Genomic DNA, 21,213 nt, shown 5'->3' with positions numbered 1-21,213 from the left:
GAGTAAGATTGCACAGGAGTCTGAGTATACATCAGGGCAAGCCAAGAGACAGGGAAAAACAGAGAGAAAAGGTTCATGCAATTATGAATATGACCTAGAGGGTGCTTTGGAATTAGATTACAACAGTAACAGAAAGTTAATGCCATTTGGAAACAATTTAAGAATTATGTATTTGAAGGCAACTCAGTATTATCATGTTATCCAAAATTATCCCAGTTGCTCATAAGACTTGCTAATAACCTGGATTGGGCGTGGAGGGTTGAGGGATCTAACGGAAAACTTCTGTTAAAATTGAATATGATAATCATGTCTTGTTTTTATGATCTTGCTCATGAGACAGTCTTGAAGAGAGAACTGAGTGATTATCCAAGTAGATGTGTATTTCTATGCAGAATGTAGGTGTGTCTTGACTTTGCATTCCAACATAAAAATGACTGATCTTTTCCATTAGCACAGTTTGGGTCAGCCTAACTGCCAGCTTTCATGATTGTATTTATTTATTTTCCCTAAGGAGATACTGGCACTTTGTGGGCCTTCCCAGGCTGCTGCAAAATGATGGATGGTTGGGCTCCATCTAATCCAAATGACACGGGGTGTCAGGAGCATTGGTAATCGTATCCTGCCGACTTCAAAGCCCACTGCCAAAACATCCACAGCACAGAGGTTTGGCAACTTCACATAATCACAGCAAAAGGATTACAACGTGAAAAAACAGGCCCTGAAACAGCTACGAAAAGGGCCCATTCAGAAACCGATTCGGCTAAGATGGTTCAGCTAGCGCCTTCGCACGGTCACCTTGTATTTTCACCTCTTGAGTTGCCTTCACCTGGACCAAGGTTGGTAGCATTTGTGATTCAAAGAAAAGATGCCCAGGGAAACTGACTCTAGATTATGGAAATAAACACTGTCTTCAAGGGATAGCTAGCAACATCAGACTCAGGGCTAGTGAATCCCCAGCCACAGTGCCCAGGTAACTCTGATGTAGCAGGACTAAAGCTGTCTACCTAGTGAGAGCTCCTGAAAGAGAAATCCCGTGGCAAATCTAGACGTTATCCCTTGTTTCTGTAAAGTGAGAAACTGCAGCGATCCATGACGCTGTATTTGCCAGTAATAATACAGTTTGCCTTACGAGCAGCTGCTTGTTCACTGTTCAACAAATGTATTTTAATCATAGCAAGAATTAAGGGTGATTTGTGACCAGGTGCCGAACTAGAATTTCTCAATGACAACCCCAGCTTCACAGGCCTCTTTCCATTCCAGGCATAAATATGGAGGCTCCAATGTGAAACCTGGGGTCCTTCTGTTCCAAAAGGGGCTAGAAATAAAAGACAGGAGAGGAGGCAAGAAGGACATGGAGAGGCTGACGTCATTTGGGTGCCAAACATCCTATTTCCTTGGCTCTCGCTTGCACAAGTTCCTGGACAAAGTAAAATTATAACACAAAATCCACAACATTCAGCACATGTTTTCATTAAGCAACTTTAGTCACTAAAAAAAGTGCAAATGCAGACTCCTGTATAAATCTGATTTGCCATGCTAGGCCAAGCTTATTTTATTACATACATTCTGCATCCTAAGAACTAATAACTTCATATTGTAAACATTAAGCATACAGAGTTAAAATTCAAGGCCACATTATATTGATTGTCTCTTTTGTCGTGTGTCTTTGGCTGGCCGAGATCAACTCGTAGTGTATAAATGCATAAGTTATATAATTATTATATAAAAAGGGGAAAAAAAACATTGACTTGTATACTTCATTCTGACAAACGCACAGCGTTCGCGACTCAAAGGAAAACTGGAGGCCGCCTACCCAAAATGCCTGCGTGATTTCTGATTGTGGCAGCCAAGAAGGCCATCTCTTACCTGACCCTGTGGAGAACAAAGCCCCCACACAATGATGAGGTCCTGAATGTTTCTCTTAAATATCAGACAATTCCAGTTAAAATTTTCATTTGACAAACAAAAAAAGAGATGCGCATTTTTGTTTCTGAATTCTACTACTTCCCCTTTCTCCATTACGCTGTGTCCTTTCTCCTAACACTGGGTTTGGTATAACACTGACTGCATGAACCCTCGAGTCTCCATAACTCATTGTACACAGTCCCCAAATGTCCTGAGTCCAGTCTTCATTGCTTGAGAAGTTTCTTTCCCAGCCCTGGTCTCCTCCTTCTCTGCCTCCTCCTCCTCCTCCTCCTTCACCCCTCTGTCTACAATCACACGCTCACTCTATACACATCCTCAGTCCCACCTTTTAGTTCATAGTCCCGGTAATACTGTAAAGGAGTTGGAAACTTTGGGTCATCTTCACAGTTTGAGAAAGCTGACAGCTGTCCATCAAACGGAATGTATTTGATTTCAACCAAAACAGCACATGCCATGCAGTTGCATATCAATGTCTGTTGATGGGCCACAGTCTCTCTCGTGTCTTTTCTCTTGTTTTTGATATGTTTCTATTTTTAAATACAGGTAGTTTTCCTTAAAATGGCATTATAAACGGTATGTTAGGTCAAAACTGTGTTGTTTCTATTGCTTTAGTTTCATCCCAGTTTGCGTTAGTGGGATTCCAGACTCTACTCTAAAGTTTATACATTTCTTAAGACCACTTTCTTTGGCACTTTGTCCTTAAGACTTCATGCTTCTACATACATTGTCTTTTACAAGGTCCACAGATGATATGTCCATATTCGTGACATTTTTAGCATCCTCCTCATTTCTGTAGTAAGACTTCAGTATCTCCCTCCCAAGAGTCTTTGGATCTCTTCCCCGGCTTCCTTCCCCAGCCCCAGTAAAGCTTTTTTCATTCCTCTTGAGGCACTTTTGATTCATGTTCTCCGATAGAGTTTGTGGTGTTGGGCTGGTGAATGCACGCTGATGGCAAAGGCCTCCATCGGGTCTTTAGTAGTAAGTGCCCAGATGAGAAGGCATATGGCTGGTGGGGAGCCTAGTGTTAGGGTATATACCCCCAGTCGGTGAATTCCAGTATGGGTTTGGGGCAGCAAAAAAACTGGAAGACGTCACGGGGAGGGCTGGAGGGTGGGGCGCCACAAAGTTCATCTTCTGTGGGTGGGCGTGATAGGAGCCCATGTACGGGAGGTCTGAGGGGTACTTGTACAGAGATGACTCTGGGGGGTGCGGCTGGAGGGCCTGGGCGATCCCGTGGAAGTCGAACTTGTAGGCGTAGCGCTTCCCGTGGACCTTGGTCATGATGTTCTTGTCATAGTAGTAACGGAGGGCGCGGCTGAGCTTATCGTAGTTCATGTTGGGTTTGCTCTTCCGCTCTCCCCAGCGCCGGGCCACCTCGTCGGGATCCGTCATCTTAAACTCCCCGTTGGTGCCTTCCCAGGTGATGCAGCTGGAGTTGGAGCTGTCCGACAGGAGCTCCAGGAGGAACTGCCAAAGCTGGATCTGGCCACTGCCTAATGAGGTCAGGAGAGGAAGGAAAACTCCAGTGAGCACAGGTTCCAGGGGAAAGAGGCTCTCTGTGATGACAGAAGGAGGTGCTATTGGTGTGCCGCCCACATTCCCTTCACCAGGCCTGTCCGTCCATCCCTCAGCTGCAGGGGTGCGGACTGCTCTCATTCCATGGCCACCCATTTCTCCAGAGAACTGCCCTTGCCTGAACAGAGCCGCCACCTCACCCACCCCCAGGTATCCCGCAGCTGGGTGGACTGAACAGGGTATCATGGGCCGGCCCCCTTGCCTCAAGGAAAGACCAACTCCATGACGCTATTCAGGCTTCAGAGCTCCCCGTGGGATGGGGCTGAAACAGCCTCCAGCTGCAAGGAGGCTTGGAGGAGGCCAGAAACTTCCTTAGCGCTGCCCCTGCAGCACTTCCCATTCTCTCTCTCCTGAGAACATGCCGTTAATCAGTCACCTGCACAAGCAGGCTTACCCCAAGCTCTGCATCAGGGGAACCCGACCTAGGACGATGATCTAACAGATTCAAGACCTAGATGGAATGCAGGGAATTCATATGGGGCAAAGTTCAGGCTGGTTCCATCCATTTCTGACTTCCTTAAAAGAACAGCCAGATCGACCTCGTGTTTAGGGGATGAAAGAGCTATATATTTTTTTTTCCTATTTTGTGAAGCACAAAGTACTGTTACGTGGATGGCAATAATGACTTAATGCCATTTATATTGGCTAGGTCAAGTAAGATAATAAAAGTTAGATTTAGGAAATGAACTTCTAAAAGTTTATGGAAAAAAATCGAGAATGGAAGTAAACACCATTATTTCTAACATAACATTTTGCTGGCGCTCAGAAAGCAATTCTGTCAAAACTTTTCCTAGAACAGAATTAACCTGCTCAAAATGAGGAAGTTTAGAAAAATTAAAAAAAAAAGCTGGCTCTCTTTCAAACCAGATCACCCAGTTCCAGTATTTGGGCAAGTGCATCGTAACGGAAACCAATGCGTTGCCTGTGCCCTGCAATGCCAATTGTGTTAAGCCGCATTTCCAGAAGAAAAACCCCAACAATGAGTGACTGCAAGTCCCCTTGGGAAGCTGAATGAGACTCTTCCTTTGTGAAAGAGATCACATTTAGCTGGGTGGAGAAAGTCAGAATTTTCTTGATTTCACTGAGAGCATATAGATACGGCTTTGTTTTATGAAATTCAAAGAAAAATCTAGGCACATCATTCTAGCTGCTATGTTATAATACTTGAAGATAATTTATGGCTTCCTAGAAGACAGCAGCATGTAAATATTGACAGCAGTATCAGTACCGAGAGAAGCTAAGCTGTGCTGAACATATTTCAGAAGCTTAAGAATGGATGGGAGGTGGGTCTTTCCTCCCAAATTCCAGTTATAGCACTGCCTTAGACTTATTACCAAAAGATTACCTTTTATTATATTGTAAGTAATATCAATCGATGTGATAAAATGATTAAAGTAACTTTAACTGACATCTACTCAGGGAATTCATATAATGTAAAAATCAATTTTAAGTTCATTTTCTTCTAAATCCTCGCTAGCCTCCTGTATATACCACCCAACTCATAAATACTTCTTTGCATGTTGGCTACATGGAAATGGATATTTTTGTGAATTTATCCATACAATAGCACTGTGAGAAAGATCAGCTTTTTCTGAATCTATTCTGGAAAGTGCTCATTTTCAGTCTAGCAACACATTTGAAATGTATTAACAGCTTGTAGCTCATTGCAGTGGAAGCCTTTGCTTTTTCAGAACCACACATACGAACTGTTCCCAATCAAGTTTTGTTGCCTCCAACATTTTATTAATATGTGTTTAGAAAATACAAAGAATGGTATGAGAAAGCCATATGGTCTTAGTATATATATTGTAACCAAAAAATTACAACTTGAAAAAAATTCCATATATGACCTGGGAATAGGAAAAGTCATGGATTTTTTAACAGTCTAACAGATGCTTCCATATAAACACATACGGTTGTTTGAAAATAAATGTTCAGCGTCAACTTTCTCCCACAGAGAAAGCAACTCCACAGACCTGCCGAAATCACACTTGGAATCTACTCAAACCTTGGCATTGCCTCTTAGCAATTTGTCCCTCACCCACTTCTCTTATAAACGTGTGTAGGACAGAATCAGTGGACAAAAGTGATCTCATGTCTCTCCTATTTCTGAAGAGTTAGAAAGCAGGGGACCTAAATTTGTGGCAGAAAACTCTATGCCCAAAGGATGGATGAGCTAATTTCTCACTTGACTATTTTACCCATTAGCCATGAAGACACAGGGCTCAGGACTGTGAGAATTTCAAGGGAGGGTCTATAGAAATAAGAGATCTGTCAGCAAAATTCATCAGCTTTCAAACCTTGAAAGAAACCTGGAAATGCAAAATCAATGAATGTTTAAGTAAATGGTTGAAAGAGTAACATTATGTCAAACTCATTAATTGTTAAATTGAATATTTGTAACAAAATTCACTGCATTTTGCAGTGTGTAGAACAAAATTTCTCACTGCAAGAATTCTCAAAAATGAACAATGGTTGTTAAAAAACTGTCAATGGCAAATGAGTTATTCTCAGTCATAAAATTTTAAAAGCAATTTTTAAATTCTTATTTTACTTCCAAAACAATAACATTTAATGTGTGATGAGGTGCATTTTAGAATATAGAATAGAGATTTCAAAACAAGAATGCTTAGGATTTAGGAAAGCCTAAAAGTGGCTTGGGTCACTCATGGGCCAAACCAGGATTTACAAAGAGAAGCTCTTGAAAGACAAGAGCCTTCACTGAGTAGCATCACCACCTCTCCCTTAGGACTCATCTTTCTTGGGTAAACCCTTCAGATCTATTTTTTTTTTTACTCTATCTTAATAACATCCTTGCAATGTCAGTAAGGAAGAACTAGTTTTTTCTTAGGGTAATTACCAAAATAAAACAGATTTGGCGGTAAAAAACGGTGGCAAGCAGCATTGCCCACCTACAGAGAACCCTGTGGGTGAAAGGGAGTGGCTGTGGCTTTTAAGAAGACAGAAGGCACTCCTTTAATTTTACAGAGGAAAGTAATCTCCTAATACTGTTAAAAGAAAGGGAGAGAAACAGGGTAGCAAAGGGGTACGGACTGAGCAAAAAAGGGCAAAAAAAAAAAAAAAAACCTAAACGGTTTACAAACCACAGAGCAAAGCAGAGAGCTACAGAGTGACTCAGCAGCTGTGAGTCTGGTGGAAACAGCGTCCTGGTGCAAAGCCCTGCAGCCGCCAGCTGATGAACAAGGGCAGTAAATACAGCCATGAGGGGCCCTGCCAGTATCAGGGTGGCAGTGGTTTGGGGCCACTTTCTCTAGAAGCCAGGGGTGGTGCAGAAGATCTGCATGCATGGCCTGGACCCTCTGCAAGGCAGCAGGTGTGTCCTGAATGGAAGTCTCTGCCCTGAGGCCCAGTGAGAGGCTCAGGTACCACTTACTGGAGGGGCAGGAAAGCATGATGGTAGGGAGCACCAACTTTGGAGTTGCCACTGCCTCAGTTGAATCCTGCCTCTGTCCTTTGTGGGACGTTTGACAACTCTCCCCGCTCTCTCTGCCTCAGTATCCTCATCTGTAAAGTGGGGATGATGGTAATAGTACTATCTTGCAAGATCATGGTAAGGATGAACTCAGTACATGAATGGTCTTGTCATCATTTATTTGGGCTGAAAATCAGAGTTTAAGGAAAGATAACACTCCTCTCCTATAGCCAGGAAATGCCTAAAGAAAGAAATACTGTTAAATTGGCCTATTGAACCATGAAGAAGCTTGAAACGGTGCTATTCTCGGGCTGACTGACATCCTCTGAAAGCTTACTGTGTGCTATGCGCCATTCTAAACGCTTTACATGTGTTGGTTTATTTAATCCCCACAGGAATCATGTGATTAGTCCATTGGAGAAGTGAGGAAATTGGAACTTACAGAGGTAGACTGACTTATTTTGCTCAGCATCAGGAAGGGTTGAAATCCAGACTCTAGGCTGCCATGCTTAATCACTGCGCAAACTTGCTTTCAGGCCTGGTTTATGCACACCTCTGTAGCCACCTCAGGTCCCTTCCATGTTGTCCCCTCCCTGGGGGGCTCCCACTGGAAGACCGCACACTCCCACCTCCTAACAAATGGCAAAACATCCCTAGCCTGGTCTGTCGTTCTGCAAGAGGCAGGATGTATTTTCATGTGCACCATTGAAGAGTATCCAGTTAGCATCAAGGAAGCCTCTGAACATAACCCAACAAAGCTCTTTCATTAGGGGAACCATGCTAGATAGATTCTCAGCTGCTCTGATGGGATGTAAAGGAGAGCTGTGTTGCTTATAACCGATCCATGATACCAGAATGCAGGGACACACTGTTCTCAGCAGGAGAAGTGATGTCCAAAGTACACATCAAATGAATATTTGGGATAGAGATGTTGGGATGCTGACATCATCCTGTGCATGCATACTATATGATGCAATCTTTCCACTTAAAATGATGAAAAGGAATTTGTATTGTATGAAGAGCAAAGACAGCAATTTTTAAGTGATGAAGGATTTATTTATCAGAGAATAGAAAAATAGAATCAAACAGGAAGAAGCATTCTCATTAATACAAAGATAAAAGACATTCTGGTTTCAGGGGAAGAGTTCACATGAGTACAACAGACACAAACCTAAAGATAGCTGGAGAGAAAGTCAAATTCATCAGAAACTAAATGAAACAAACCTTTATCTTAAAGTCACTTGGCTGCAAATCAAAGGTGGGATGTTGCCATTTTCTCCAGGCCCATTAAGAATAGTCTTAATGGTATGAAGCACAGTCCTGTTTCCCCAGGCCTGTGATGAGTTTCCGGTCTCCTTGCTCTGAGCTCAGGTCCCTCTATCTATAAAGGGCATCCCCAGGCTGCTGGGCCCAGGGCATATGCAGTGTTCCCTTGTGAAAGCTGGCACTCTGCTTAGGAGCAAGTGACTCTGGCCCTATTCTACAAACAAGCCAAGCAGTACCTTTGGGCTGTGACAACGTGGTCATGGACATATACGTTTCATTTGGCCAATGTGTGAGTGCAAAGGCCAGTTTGGTCTTCTTTGGTGCAGCTTGACTCTTTCCTCCTCTTCCTTCCTGACCTCAGATTCATCGCCTGCACCTAAGCAGTTATGACTCTGAAAGGAAATCCTTGCTTTCTATTCTCACAGTCCGCATTTTGTAAGACCTCCTCTTCCCTTCATACTTAGTCAGTGGCAGAGTAGGGCAAGAAAACAAAAGTAGACTTTGGAGACAGTCAGGTTTCAAATCTGACCTCCCTTATCATTGGCTGTGTGACACAGGAAAAGTTACTTAACTTCTCTGGACTTCTAATTCCTCTTCTATAGGATGGAGATAGTAACCTCCCAGGGCTGTCATGAGGCACAGAAGGGACCACAGACATTCTATGGGGGGCGTTCTGCGGGGTGGGAGCTGTTTGATTGTTATTTCACATGATTGTATTAACATTCCCAGAGTGTTTCAGCTTCCGTCATTTTCTTTTTTCTAATCTATCCTGAACATTGCTGCCAGATCAGTCTTCCTGAAGCATGACTGATAATAATCATCTCAAAACATAGTCATTATTTGTATTTGAATGGTTATATGGCAGAGTTGCAAATGAAAAGCTGAGCAGAAGGCTGAGAAGAGACCACAGCCTCAGGAGCCTGGGCTACTGGATGAAAGCCAGCATGAGCAAAAAGGGCCAGGGCTCCGTGTTTGGGACAATGTTGTAACTACCTGTGTCCATCTCTCCATGAACCGAAAGCTCCCTGAGCTAAAGGACTATATCTCATTATCCTTGGCATTCATGTATGCAACAAATAATTATTGAGCACCTAGTCTAGGCCCCAGGCTAACTGTTTTCTTTAGATTTTTAGCTGTGTAAAAAAAAAAAATTCATTGAATTCATTAACATTAACCAAAATTTAACATCAAAAATACAGATGTTCAATAATGATAACATTTCATGTTTTCAATGTGTAGATTCTCTTGCAGGGATGTACACTGATTAAATCTGAATTATTCCATTTCGAACCTTATTTTGGCCTCAACATTTAGGAAATATACATTCCATCTTGTGCTTGCAACATGCCTGTAACATCTTGGCATTTGAATTTGCAGTTGGGAATATGCAGCATAGGTTACGAATTTCTGAAGTTGGTGCCAGCACAGCTGGTTCTGATCTGAATACAAACAAATAAAACTATGTGGTTGGCACTGAAACACTAGGACAGGTGACAAACCTTGGCAAGGCACTGGTTACAAATGGGCTAATTAAGAATCTGCACTTTCTTCTAGCATCGAAGTTCAGAAACAGACCATCGAAGATGAGCCTGAATCTGAAGTCTTGTGGTTGTATTAAGGCTCTCGTTTAAAAAATACTAGTTATTTTATCTGCTTGTCTAATGGGTTGAATTGTGTCCCCTCAATTCCCTATGTCGAAATCTTAACCCATAGTATCTGAGAATGTGACCTTTTTTTGGAGATAAGATCCTAAATGAGGTAATCAAGTTACAGTAAGGTTATGGGGTGGGTATTCCAACCTGACCAATGTCCTTATGCAAAAGAGACATTTGGACACAGAGACTGACACACACAGAGAGATGATGATGAAAAGAGACACGAAGAGATGATGGCTATCTGTAAGCCAGGGAGAGCCCCCAGGACAGATCCCTCCCTCACAGCCCTGAGAAGGAACGAATCCTGCCACCATGACACTCTGATTTCAGACTTCTAGCCTCCAGACCTGCGAGACAATAAATTGTTGTTGTGTAAGCCACCTAATCTGTGGTACTTTGTTACAGCAGCCCTAGAAAACTATTACAGCTTGGATTAGGTTATAATGTTCTTTGTTGAAGCTGAAATCTTAATTTATAACCCAACTCATTTTTCCATTAAGGCAAATAATTCAGTGAGACCTAAAACTAAAATCTGTTCAGTCGAAGGAATTTCTCACCAATACCAATTTACTTTTCAAAATAACCACTGCTAAAAAGTAATTTTGTAAGAAGAAAATCATCAGCAGTTTCTCACCTGGATTTGCAAGGCGGCTACTTGTTGGTCCAAGAATCTGATAAGGATCTACAGCAAAAAGAAACAAAGTCAAATCCTAGACGTAGTTGTAACATAGTATGATGTGACTTCAGACATAATGGCTGACTCAATTGTTTTTTCAGATTTCAGAGCTGAAAATGTCCCCCAACTCCAAATCAACTGCCTCCACCTCCTCTATGAGAGAAGATGTCACACGGTATCTCAGATGTCTTGTTAGGGTACTCCTAATTGGTGGCAGGGCTTGGATTCAACCCCAGGATCCTGACACGTAGCTCAGGGCTCACACCAACCAATGATATAAAGAGGGCAAACATGTGCCAAGCCCCATCACTCCAGGGTCGTGCAGGCTGTGTTGTTCAGTCATGGAAAGTAAAATTAAAAAAAATTAATGGATCACAAAGAAGCAGCCTGTGTGCAAGTAGAACTTTTTTCCCTATTTATTGCATAGTTGAGGACGTGTTTTAGCACCATCTCAAGTCACCTCGCGTGAGTAGGCTGATGACTTGGGCCCTATCTTATGTATGGAGCAGTCGAAAAGAGGCAAAAAGTCATGTTAATTTCCATTAAAAAGTGAAGCATTTTAGAAATGTGCTGCTGAGCCTGAATCTTCTCTTCTGGTTATCCAGATGGCCCCTGAAACATACCTAACTGAGGACGCTGGTCTTCAGTTTTGGGCACTGTGGAAGGAGATGGTTGAGCAGCTGAAAATCCAGAAATACAAAAGGCAATTAGCTATAACAGACTTGGTCACTAGTCTTTGATGTTGTTGTATAATCATTCTATCAGTTAATTTAGTTATTAACATAACAGTCTAACTCAGAAGCATCTTACGGTAAGGAAAAATTTTCCTTTCTGATGAAATCAAATGTAAACACTGTAACAAAAAAAGAGGACATTTCCAATTATTTAAAAAATGGATACCTCCCACTTTTTCCAAAAGTTAAAAAAAAAAAGAATTTGGAATGGCTTACCAAATAGATTACAATAAATCATAGTCTAAGATAAATACATAAAGGGAAACCACCATTCAAATCAAGTAAAGCCAGGGATACTTTTAAGCATGGCCAAGATTCAGGAAATCACCGATTATTTAATGTGTACTCAAACATCCCATGAAACATGCATTTGGGAAGGTTGAAATACACTACATCATTCCTTTATTTTTGTTATGAAAGTCCTGATGACCCAAATGGAGAAAGAATCACTGCAGTTAAAGATCAATTGTACTCTGTTGTCAACGGAACAAACCCATCACATGTTGTGAAATCACAGATTAACCACAGAAATTATTATGTACTCCATCAACAGTCATCCGCTGCCTGTGACATGAAACTCAGGGTCATGGGAGCCAACACTGTACCTTTCGACTGGGGCGTGGGGTGGCCGTGACCGGTCCAGGCTGATCTCCTGGGGGGCTCATATGGTAAATCTGTAAAGACAAATAAATTGACTAAAAGATCAATCATGTAATTTTTATAAGAGATGTTTTGGTTTTTTATTTGATTTTGCATTTATTAGAATCAATTTTGTGCAAAAAATCTGGTAATCCAAAGAAATATCCCACTAGATTTGAGTTTTATTTACAAATTAAAATTTCATATATTATAGTGGTCTAAAATTCTCACCCGTTCGTCTGAAAACTTCCATTGACAGATTCTCCCAGAGCTTTCCAACTCTTCTAATTTCCTACAATCATAAGTCAAGACCCTAATAAAAGTTTCTTACAATCTAGTTCATCCTGCTTCCACTGGGACTGATTTACATCCATCTCTTTATTATCTTCATGACTCATCCAAAACAGAGTCTACAACTTGGATGAACCAGCCCATTTTTGTTTGAGGTCTGCCCCTAAATCAATCAAATGACATTCAACTTCTTTTTCTTCTTGCATCTCCTAGGAAATGATCGCTGCCTTATCTTTTTATTTGCCAGCTGCCTCTCTTAGCCAACTCTCATTTTCCCTTTATAATCTCATCAATTTATATTAAATCAGTCTTATCTGATCTAGTGATTTTCGTAGGCAAATGTCTCCCATTTCCAATGTTCTAAATAAATTTAGAATTTCTCTAAAATGACCTGCATGAAATGACTTACAGGACTGAAATAGTATCGTTCCCACAGCACATTAATGATGAACTTCTGAGCTTAAGTATATGCCAAACATTTCTTTGTATCTATAAAGTAGTATCACTTGTCCTATAAACCTTCATTTGCTTTTCATATGCAAATTTAATAACTACACTTCTGCATCCTCAGTGTGAGTTCTATTAATGATTATCAAAGCTCTACGTCATTTCAAGTTCGTTTCAAAAGTATATTACAGAAACCTTATTATAATACTCTTGCTAAGAGTGCATATCTAAAGCTATTTCTACATGTAATCTTATTACATAACTGTTTCAAAATTATGTCTTCTTGGATTGCTTGGCCTCAGTTCAATGTCATGTGTCATTCTGGGCCAAGTGAAGGCCATGGCCAAATATCTCAGCAGGTACTTTGCTGCCAGACACCAGGAGATGTGTACAAAATTTCACTTGGAGGGTAGGACAATGCAATTGTTTTTAAGCTTCTCTTTAAACAAGTATTTTAATTTTGTTTAAAACCAGCAATTTGATGGGTCAATCTTCAAAGAGCTTGACTGTGTTGCAGAAGATGTGTCTCTTCCTATTTTCATATCCCAAAGAGAATAGAAATGATATGCAACGTGGAAGTCAACACAGAATCTCCTTAATGTATTTGGTCTGTTTGGCTGCAAGCATCTTTGCTACTAGTGTGGTCTATGAAATCCTACCCTTCAGAGCTTTGGAGAATTAGATAATTTTTCTTTTTAAACTGCTGTTACTCCTCTGTCTCAGCTGGCATTTTTGCATTTTTGGACCTAAATCTTTTCCCACCCAGCTCCTCAGATTTTCACATTTCTGGTGTTGGGGTTACACATAGGAATTAAATCTGCAGCCCCTAACAATTTACAACTGAGCTTCAACTTCAGTCTCTGGGAACACTCTGCACATGGGTTCTCAGTCAGTTGCATTTTGTCTAAAAAAAACTGGATAGCCAGAGTTTCAATTTGCGAATTGTCTCAGAAAGAAAAATCTACTCGCAAGGCAATCCTAACCACATCTAACCTAATTTAGGAGCAGAAAAGCACATTAACTAAGGCCTTCTATTTACCAAATGAAAAAAAGCAAGATAATACAGAAATATAGAAATATGTTCTAGACCTCTGTTTCTCAAAGGGTGGTCTGTGGACCAGCAACATCAACAATACCTGGGAGCTTTCCAGAAATGCAGAATCTTACCCCAGACCTACTGCATCAGAATCAGCATTTTTTTTTTTTTTTTTTTTTTTTTTGAGATGGAGTCTCGCTCTGTCCCCCAGGCTGGAGTGCAGTGGCGTGATCTCGGCTCACTGCAAGCCCCGCCTCCTGGGTTCACGCCATTCTCCTGCCTCAGCCTCCCGAGTAGCTGGGACTACAGGCGCCTGCCACCATGCCCAGCTAATTTTTTGTATTTTTAGTAGAGATGGGGTCTCACGGTGTTAGCCAGGACGGTCTCGATCTCCTGACCTCGTGATCCGCCCGCCTCAGCCTCCTAAAGTGCTGGGATTACAGGCGTGAGCCACCGCGCCTGGCCTCAGAATCAGCATTTTGACAAGATCCTGGGTGACTCTGGTGCACACTGAAGTCTGAGAAAGCCTGCTCTAGACCATTGCTCTTTTCAGGAACTCTGTTCCTGCAGATGATTTCAGAAATGCTATCTAGAGTGTGCAAAGACAAACTAAAAAATGGTTGAAAGAGTTCTAGATGGATTGCTTTTACCCATGGCATAAGTATGCTAATGGAACGAATAGACAGCATCAGTAGGTTAGTCAGACACTACCTTAAACAGAAAATTATTGCTCATGAAATGTGACTTGGAAAAAAAATAAATGCCAAACTACTACTCCCAAAATATTTTGAAACTCTTTATTCACAAAATCCTTCTTAGGGTGTATAACCATATCCCATCCTCCCTTGAAAATAAGTCGAAACTTAACACTAAACAGAGCCTACTTTTCAGCCAAGTATTTGAGACATTTATATGAACAATGATTAACATGTTCATAAACATATTGCCATGGAAGATAAGCGGGCTTTTGTTTTCTTCCATGACATTCTGGTCCAATGCTTCCTTATCGGCTACCGATCACATGCTGTGGGCACTAAGTGTTCCCTGTGGGATATGACATTGGGAAATATTCAACTCAGGCTCACTGAGATGGGGGACAGCCAGGGGTGACTGCTTCGGCAGCTACACCATCTCAAAACCTTAGTAGTTCTGCTCTTGACTGCTTGAAAAATAACTCCTCCATGTATTTTTGCTATCTGTCCTTTATTGATAATAGAGCATTGAACTTCCAATAAGAATACATTTTACATTTAATTTTTGCTGATCATTTCAACACCCTCTCCATTTCTCTTTAACTTTGATCTTCAAGGTAATGAACTCATATGCTTGGCAGAAGCGCCCATGTAAGGGAAGGCTGCTTTCTGGCACTGGTTCTGCTGTTTTATCTGTAAAAGACTGTGTTTCAAAACTGAGCTTTATAAAAGTCATTGCATAGGCAGCTTGGGTGAACACAGATGTACATTACATCACAAAAGTATAAAAAACAGCATGAAGCTACAAATAGGGACTCGGCTAGTGCTGACCGCTACACACCAGCAACTGTGTTGATTTCCTGGGAGCTGGGATCAGCTTCTCATTCTGAATGAGACTCCTCCTCCACCACACCCCTTTGAAGACATCAATAAATTAATACAACATTCTGGCTACCCTTTCCTGGAGGGCTAAGTTCAGCCAAGTTTTACATTCTCCCTTCATCAAACTCACTGAGGAGGAACCCTCTAGCTCTTGCCCCACACCCCCCACACCGCCACCCCGCTGCCTACCCGCTTTATTTTTTAAAGCGCAAGAATGTGGATGATGGAAGAGCTCATCTTCATTCTGCAGGATCCACACCATATCTGCAAAGCAACTCTGGAGGTTCCCTGGCTGGGCTGGATGGGAAAAGATGAGATTTGCCTGCTCTTGAAATTAGATGCTAATGGGGAACACAAATTAGGAAGAGCAAGAGCTGCTGCTGAGAACCAATCTATCAATGTCTGTGAAATGAAAAAACAAGTTTGAGTCAACCTTAACATAATTAAGTTGCTCTCTATTTTCCTCCAGATCTTCTTAACATTCTATATCAAAGGCATGGAGTTTTGGAAACATTTTGCATTCCCTTCTTGCCTAGGTTTGCAGATCCCTGTGGTTATATAAGAACTAAGGGGAAGCAAAGAATGCAGTTTTAGCCATTTGCTAAGATACAGGCTTTACATAACACCTAACTGAGAAGTGCTATGCAGTAGTTGCATTGTCTCACTGTGCCTAGCTGTGCTGAAAAGCACTAGGCTGTGAGCTCCAGTGGAGGAATAATTTAAGATTCCAAGAAACCCCTGAAGAGCAGCAGCTTCAAAGTAGAAGCGAAGGCTGCATTTGCAGGCTTAACTCTCTAATCTCTTTTGATAACACCCCAGAGGCATATCATAATATATGGGTTGTCATGGGGATAGAAGAGGAAAGGATGGGGTTGCAGAACATCATCCTTGGGATAGAACTGAGCTTTTGCATGACCTGCTCCTAAGAGGACAGGCAGGGTGGCGCGCTATGTAGTTAATAGGGGCTTGCAAGGTTCTGTGGATATGTGTTTGCCACTTTTTTCCCCTGAGACCTCAAAGGGCTATGGCTCCAAAAGAAGTGGAATCAGCAAAAAAGAAGGGTGTTTGTAGAGGAGGTACAGAAAGGGATTCTGGTCGTAGTAACTGCAACAACGTGAGAAACACGTGAAACATCATAGAATAAAGTATAATAAAATATATATATATATTAAAAAATCATAAAACCACAGGATGTAAAATGATATGCCTATAGGTTGATACTTTATGAGAGTAGAGAAGACCGTCTCAATGCTAATTCAACAAAGGGTCGTGAAAGAAGGTAAACCTTGAATCAGCAAAATGTGGGAAAATACTAGGTATGGGCATGCAAGGAAAAGGGATGAGGTTTGGACAAATGGCAGGTGGTGGTGGTGGCAGGGCATGTTCACATGTGGTCCCCTGTGAGGTCAGTGAACAGCCTCGGCCAATTGTGCAGGGAGACTGAACTGACATAGCAGCGGTGAGACTGAGCTGACAGGGAAGCAGTCAGGGGGCTCTGGAATAAATGATCCACTTGGGAAGGTGGGCCATGAACAGAAGAAAAGGTAGATTGGGAGCCGGGCATGGTGGTTCACGCCTGTAATCCCAGCACTTTGGGAGGCAGAGGTGGGCGGATTACGAGGTCAAGAGATAAGACCATCCTGGCCAACATGGTGAAACCCCGTCTCTACTAAAAATACAAAAATTAGCTGGGCATGGTGGCATGCGCCTGTAGCCCCAGCTACTCAGGAGGCTGGGACAGAAGAATCGCTTGAACTCAGGAGGCAGAGGCTGTGGTGAGCCGAGATTGCACCACTGCACTTCAGCCTGGCAACAGAGTGAGACTCCGTCTCAAAAAAAAAAAAAAAAAAAGAAAGAAAGAAAAGAAGAGAAGAGAACATAAAAGAAAAGAAAAAAAAGAAAAAAAAAGGTAGATTGGGGCAGTAACCCAGGGATGGGTGACTCACAGTGGGAAGGGAAGGAGGGAAGGGTGGTGAGGAAGTGCTGGGAAGGTGGATGCAGCAGGACAACACACATGTGTAGAAGAAGTCTCTGCAGAAAGGGTGCAGAATGCTGTCTAATCTAACCAGTAAACCCTGAACATCACTGTCTCCTCTATCAGGGACTCTATAATGAAACGGCCACCATGCAGAGAAGAGACAGATTCTGGTCTAAGTAGAGTTGTTACCTAGGAGCCTGGCTTGCTTCATGGTCAGCACAATAACACTGACCAGAGTTTGGTTCCCTCGGATGTGGGATTAGACAAAGGGTATGGAAATGAAGATCACGGCACAGCAAACCGAGAGTGGAGGAGACAGGGATTTGGGTCTGTATCCCCAAGGACCTTCAAAGAAACAGTCAACGATCACCTTTCTGAAAGTAGTCAGGTACCCACTGACCACAGGGATATCGTCAGATTCCCAGTGACCTCCCTCTGGGACTTGTGCAGCTCTGAAAGTTAGTGATGCAAAAGCTCTTCCCCCTCAGCCATCACGACGTTCATTCTCCAGTTGCAGGTTCACAGCTTTTATCTCCACAGGACCAGTCCTTTAAGATTGATCGCTTAGCAATGGATGACCAGAGGTGTATAACTAGTTCTTATCTCCAAGGTCAAGTCCCTGAATAGGGCCTACAGTAAACAGTCCTCTGGCTTGTTCAGTCTGCTTTAAATTCTTTACAGGTCAGATACCAATATTTGTATTGGTTCTCATAATCACAGTAGCAGTGGTCAAAACAGGTTATTTCAGGTACAAACTGAGTCGCGAAAACATACTTGACTAGTAGTGGAGCTGTGGAAGTGTGCTCTTTCCCAGGTCACGCTCAAATCATGGGCCCATGGAAGAGCACCACCAGAGTGGCATGGCAGGTGTCTGAGTTTGCCACCCTTGCCTTCCCTGAGTTGGGCAGAGAGGGAGTCCCAACCAACATCCTCACAGTCACCCTCTTCTCCATCCACCTGGATAGGCCATACCATCCATATCCACCATATCCTAAAATGTGAAAACAAAGCAGCTACAGGCCCACTGTCTTAACCAGGTAGCATCAGTCAGCTGGCTTGTCTGACAGAGAGATTGTGCCAATGAATTTGGCCAGTGTTGTGATCTTTTAACACAGTTTATAACACTAGCTCACAACCCCTGGCTTTGCAACTCAGTCAGAGGCACCTATGAGATGTCTTAACATAAAGAAACAAATACAAAATTAAAAAGTAAAAAATTTTTTAAAACCCCAGCCAAATGTTTTAGAAATAGTTTTTATTTTTTAAGTATATATGGAAATATTTTTTAAATGCTCACAGAATTACAGACTCTCTAGAACTTGAGTCAAACATGAATTTCTATTTTCCACTTGCAATACACATGGTGGATTTCTTTAGGACCAGTCTTGTAGACTCTAGGCACTGGGTCTTGCCCATGTTTCAATGGCCTGTGAAATCTCTTACATGACAGAGATGACTTACTACCTCTTAGTACCTCTTAGCTAAGCCTTTCCACCATGCTTCTCAGGAGCAAGACAGCAAACTTTTTCTCTGACGTTAGAGAAGAGAAAGTTGCCAGCCTGAAGTCACTAGGCAGTAACCAGGGCAGTGTCAGTATTTAAACAGCCCGAGAAGCTTCCTCATTCATTCTCTTTAGCTCCCTGGGCCCCCAGTCTTTCTCATTAGAAAGAAAGAGTAGTTGCCAAGCCTAGATCTCGAACCAGTTCAAACTGAGACTTGTGTATTCCGGATATGTGACAGAGGTGAAAGAGGAGTCGCCTGAGTTTAACATGAATTCTGGAAGCATGTATGAATATGGAGAAACCATCCCACCACCCTGAACACGACGTCATCATCTGTGAGGCTGGTACAATGATACCTAGCTTATCGGGCTGACGTAAGTCCCAGGGAGGGGACAAATGCTTAAGGCAAGCTATACCCTTCTGGGAAATGCCCTCTCTCCCTGCTCATTATTCGTCTGGCAAACATCTAATTCCCCTTTGCCATGTGGCCATTCATCTGGAAAGCATCTTTATGCCTTTCATGGGGGATTGAGTTCCTCCCCACCCCTGCTCCTACAGCCTGTATTGCTAGAAGTGGTGCCTCTACCATAAAATCTATCACCTTAGGGAAAATATTTATGTGTACATATCTGTCTCTCTGGCTCTAGGTCACTCTACTGAAACATCTAGAACTGGAGGCAAAACTTTTCGGCTTGTTCACCGTCATACCATCCGTGGCTGGCACAGAGGAGGCACTCAGCAAATGAACAAGCCAAGCTAAATGAAGAAGTGAACTTTCTGAAGACAGGAAGCTTACTGAAGCCTGGTTCATCTTTATACTTCCAGAGTCTAACATCATGCTTGGCACTAATGGGCACTTGATAGATGTTTATTTTTGCATGAATGGCATGTAAATTAATTACCTAATTAAATCATCTGGAAGACAGGCAGTAAGATTCAGATGTAAATACTACTGATTGCATGCTTCTGCTCTGCAAGACCGGCTTCTTGTGACATACTGATAATGGGTCACTGTGAATCTGGGGAGTGTCCTTGTTTTCTGCTCTTCCCCCGAGGAGGGATGGATCCTTCTGTTAGTTCAAAAGTGGGCCTATTCCTAACTGCCAGGCATCCAGGATGCCTTCTTTGCCCATCTGTCTTTCTGAAGAGCTAGTTAAAGGGTTAATCTGCTCTTAATTCCTTTAGTGTGGTCTTTGAATGAAATGGTTTGAGTGGATTTAGTCTCCAAATCAACAGAGGCAGAATAAGACTGTCTGGGACTGGCTTCAGCTCCAGGACCAGCTCTCTTTGTATCGCGTGACTTAGGGCACGGATCTCAGCAGGACATCTGGGATGTCTCTCAATGAAGAGATCACACAGGGGTGTTTTCGTACCTGGCCTAGTTGTAATTCTTTGCGTAGCTTCAGGATATACTGAAGTATTTGGGAAAATAAAAGCTGCACCCCCTGCAGACAAAAGGAAAGACAAACATGTGAAGGTCTTTTGTTGTGGTTGTCGATGTCAACATCAGCGCCAAATCTACTTTTCCCTGTGACAACAAAGGGAAGAGACTTCCTCAAACCTGCCTTAACAGAGCTCCGGAGAAACGGACAGGTGCACGCGTCAGATTCTCAAGATGGAAGTGAAACTTGGAGGCTTGGTGTACTCCTGTGCCCCATTTGCTATAAAGCATTTTGTGTTTTGATTTTATAGCTTCTTAATGAAGCCCTATCTGTGTCCCCCTCAATCCCACTTCCCACTGGGCAATCTCATTTTATTCAAAAATTATATGGTACATGTTTTATTTTTCAACTTGTATAAAAACCCATAATATATTTTACAGAGCTCTTGGAAGGTAGTATCAAGCAATTATAAGTATTTAGCCTAAGAGTATATGGATTTTATTAATAATTAATTCACATCTCTATTCGAATGAGTTTTCCCTTTCTCTCTTTTGACCAAAACTCATGTTGTCAGCTGAGAAAATTCCCTTTCACAGTTCAGTCCATTTGGAATTTGTTGTCCTGTTCATTGGTTGCTTCTGTGTTTAACAATAGCAAAATTAATACATTTGGAGCTTTTTTTGAAACTTTCACTCAATAGTTAAAGAATTCCTAAATAAATGTGAAATTATCAGAAAATGTGCATAGCTCAAAGGTGTTTCCTAAGAAGGGGAAGTAACTTCCTCTAAGTTATCTGTTATTTCTGGCCACAAGGTCACTAACAGGCTGATGTGTGCAACCAAAATTATTGAAAAAGTGTACTACCAACTCGAAGCAGGTTTTTTAAAACTTCAGATTAAAAAGACAACGTGTTGGATATAGAAGACCATGATAAATGAGCAATTTCATTGTAATACTCAAACCGGGACTCACTCACATTTTATATTTTAAAATAAAATGGTAGATATTGGGAAAATGGCTGTATTTCTATGTGAGGGCTGATCGTGAGTTAACTGGCTGACTTGCAAGGCTTCCTGGCACTTCCTGTCTCCCTCCCTAG

General features: G+C 42.1%; 1 protein-coding gene across 6 annotated transcripts in view; it reads right to left on the bottom strand.

Annotated features, from left to right (window-relative positions):
- Positions 1 to 1,465: 1,465 nt before the first annotated feature.
- ERG (ETS transcription factor ERG) overlaps positions 1,466 to 21,213 on the bottom strand; it is a 271,808-nt gene continuing 252,060 nt past the window's right edge. For 4 of the 6 annotated variants that reach the window (XM_063640599.1, XM_055279702.2, XM_055279703.2 and 1 more), the window contains 5 exons: positions 20,106 to 20,177; positions 11,871 to 11,939; positions 11,155 to 11,211; positions 10,490 to 10,537; positions 1,466 to 3,419 (listed from right to left, as the gene is read on the bottom strand). In XM_063640599.1, coding sequence (XP_063496669.1) covers positions 2,899 to 3,419; positions 10,490 to 10,537; positions 11,155 to 11,211; positions 11,871 to 11,939; positions 20,106 to 20,177 — 767 coding nt within the window. In that variant the 3' untranslated portion in view covers positions 1,466 to 2,898. The remainder of the gene's footprint in view (positions 3,420 to 10,489; positions 10,538 to 11,154; positions 11,212 to 11,870; positions 11,940 to 20,105; positions 20,178 to 21,213) is intronic. The other 2 variants (XM_063640600.1, XM_055279707.2) reach the window with 1 other exon arrangement.

The sequence above is a fragment of the Symphalangus syndactylus genome, chromosome 5, assembly GCF_028878055.3.
Source record: "Symphalangus syndactylus isolate Jambi chromosome 5, NHGRI_mSymSyn1-v2.1_pri, whole genome shotgun sequence".
Lineage (NCBI taxonomy): Eukaryota > Metazoa > Chordata > Mammalia > Primates > Hylobatidae > Symphalangus > Symphalangus syndactylus.
Note: the sequence above shows the minus strand (reverse complement) of the source record. Positions and strands in the feature narration are given on the sequence as shown.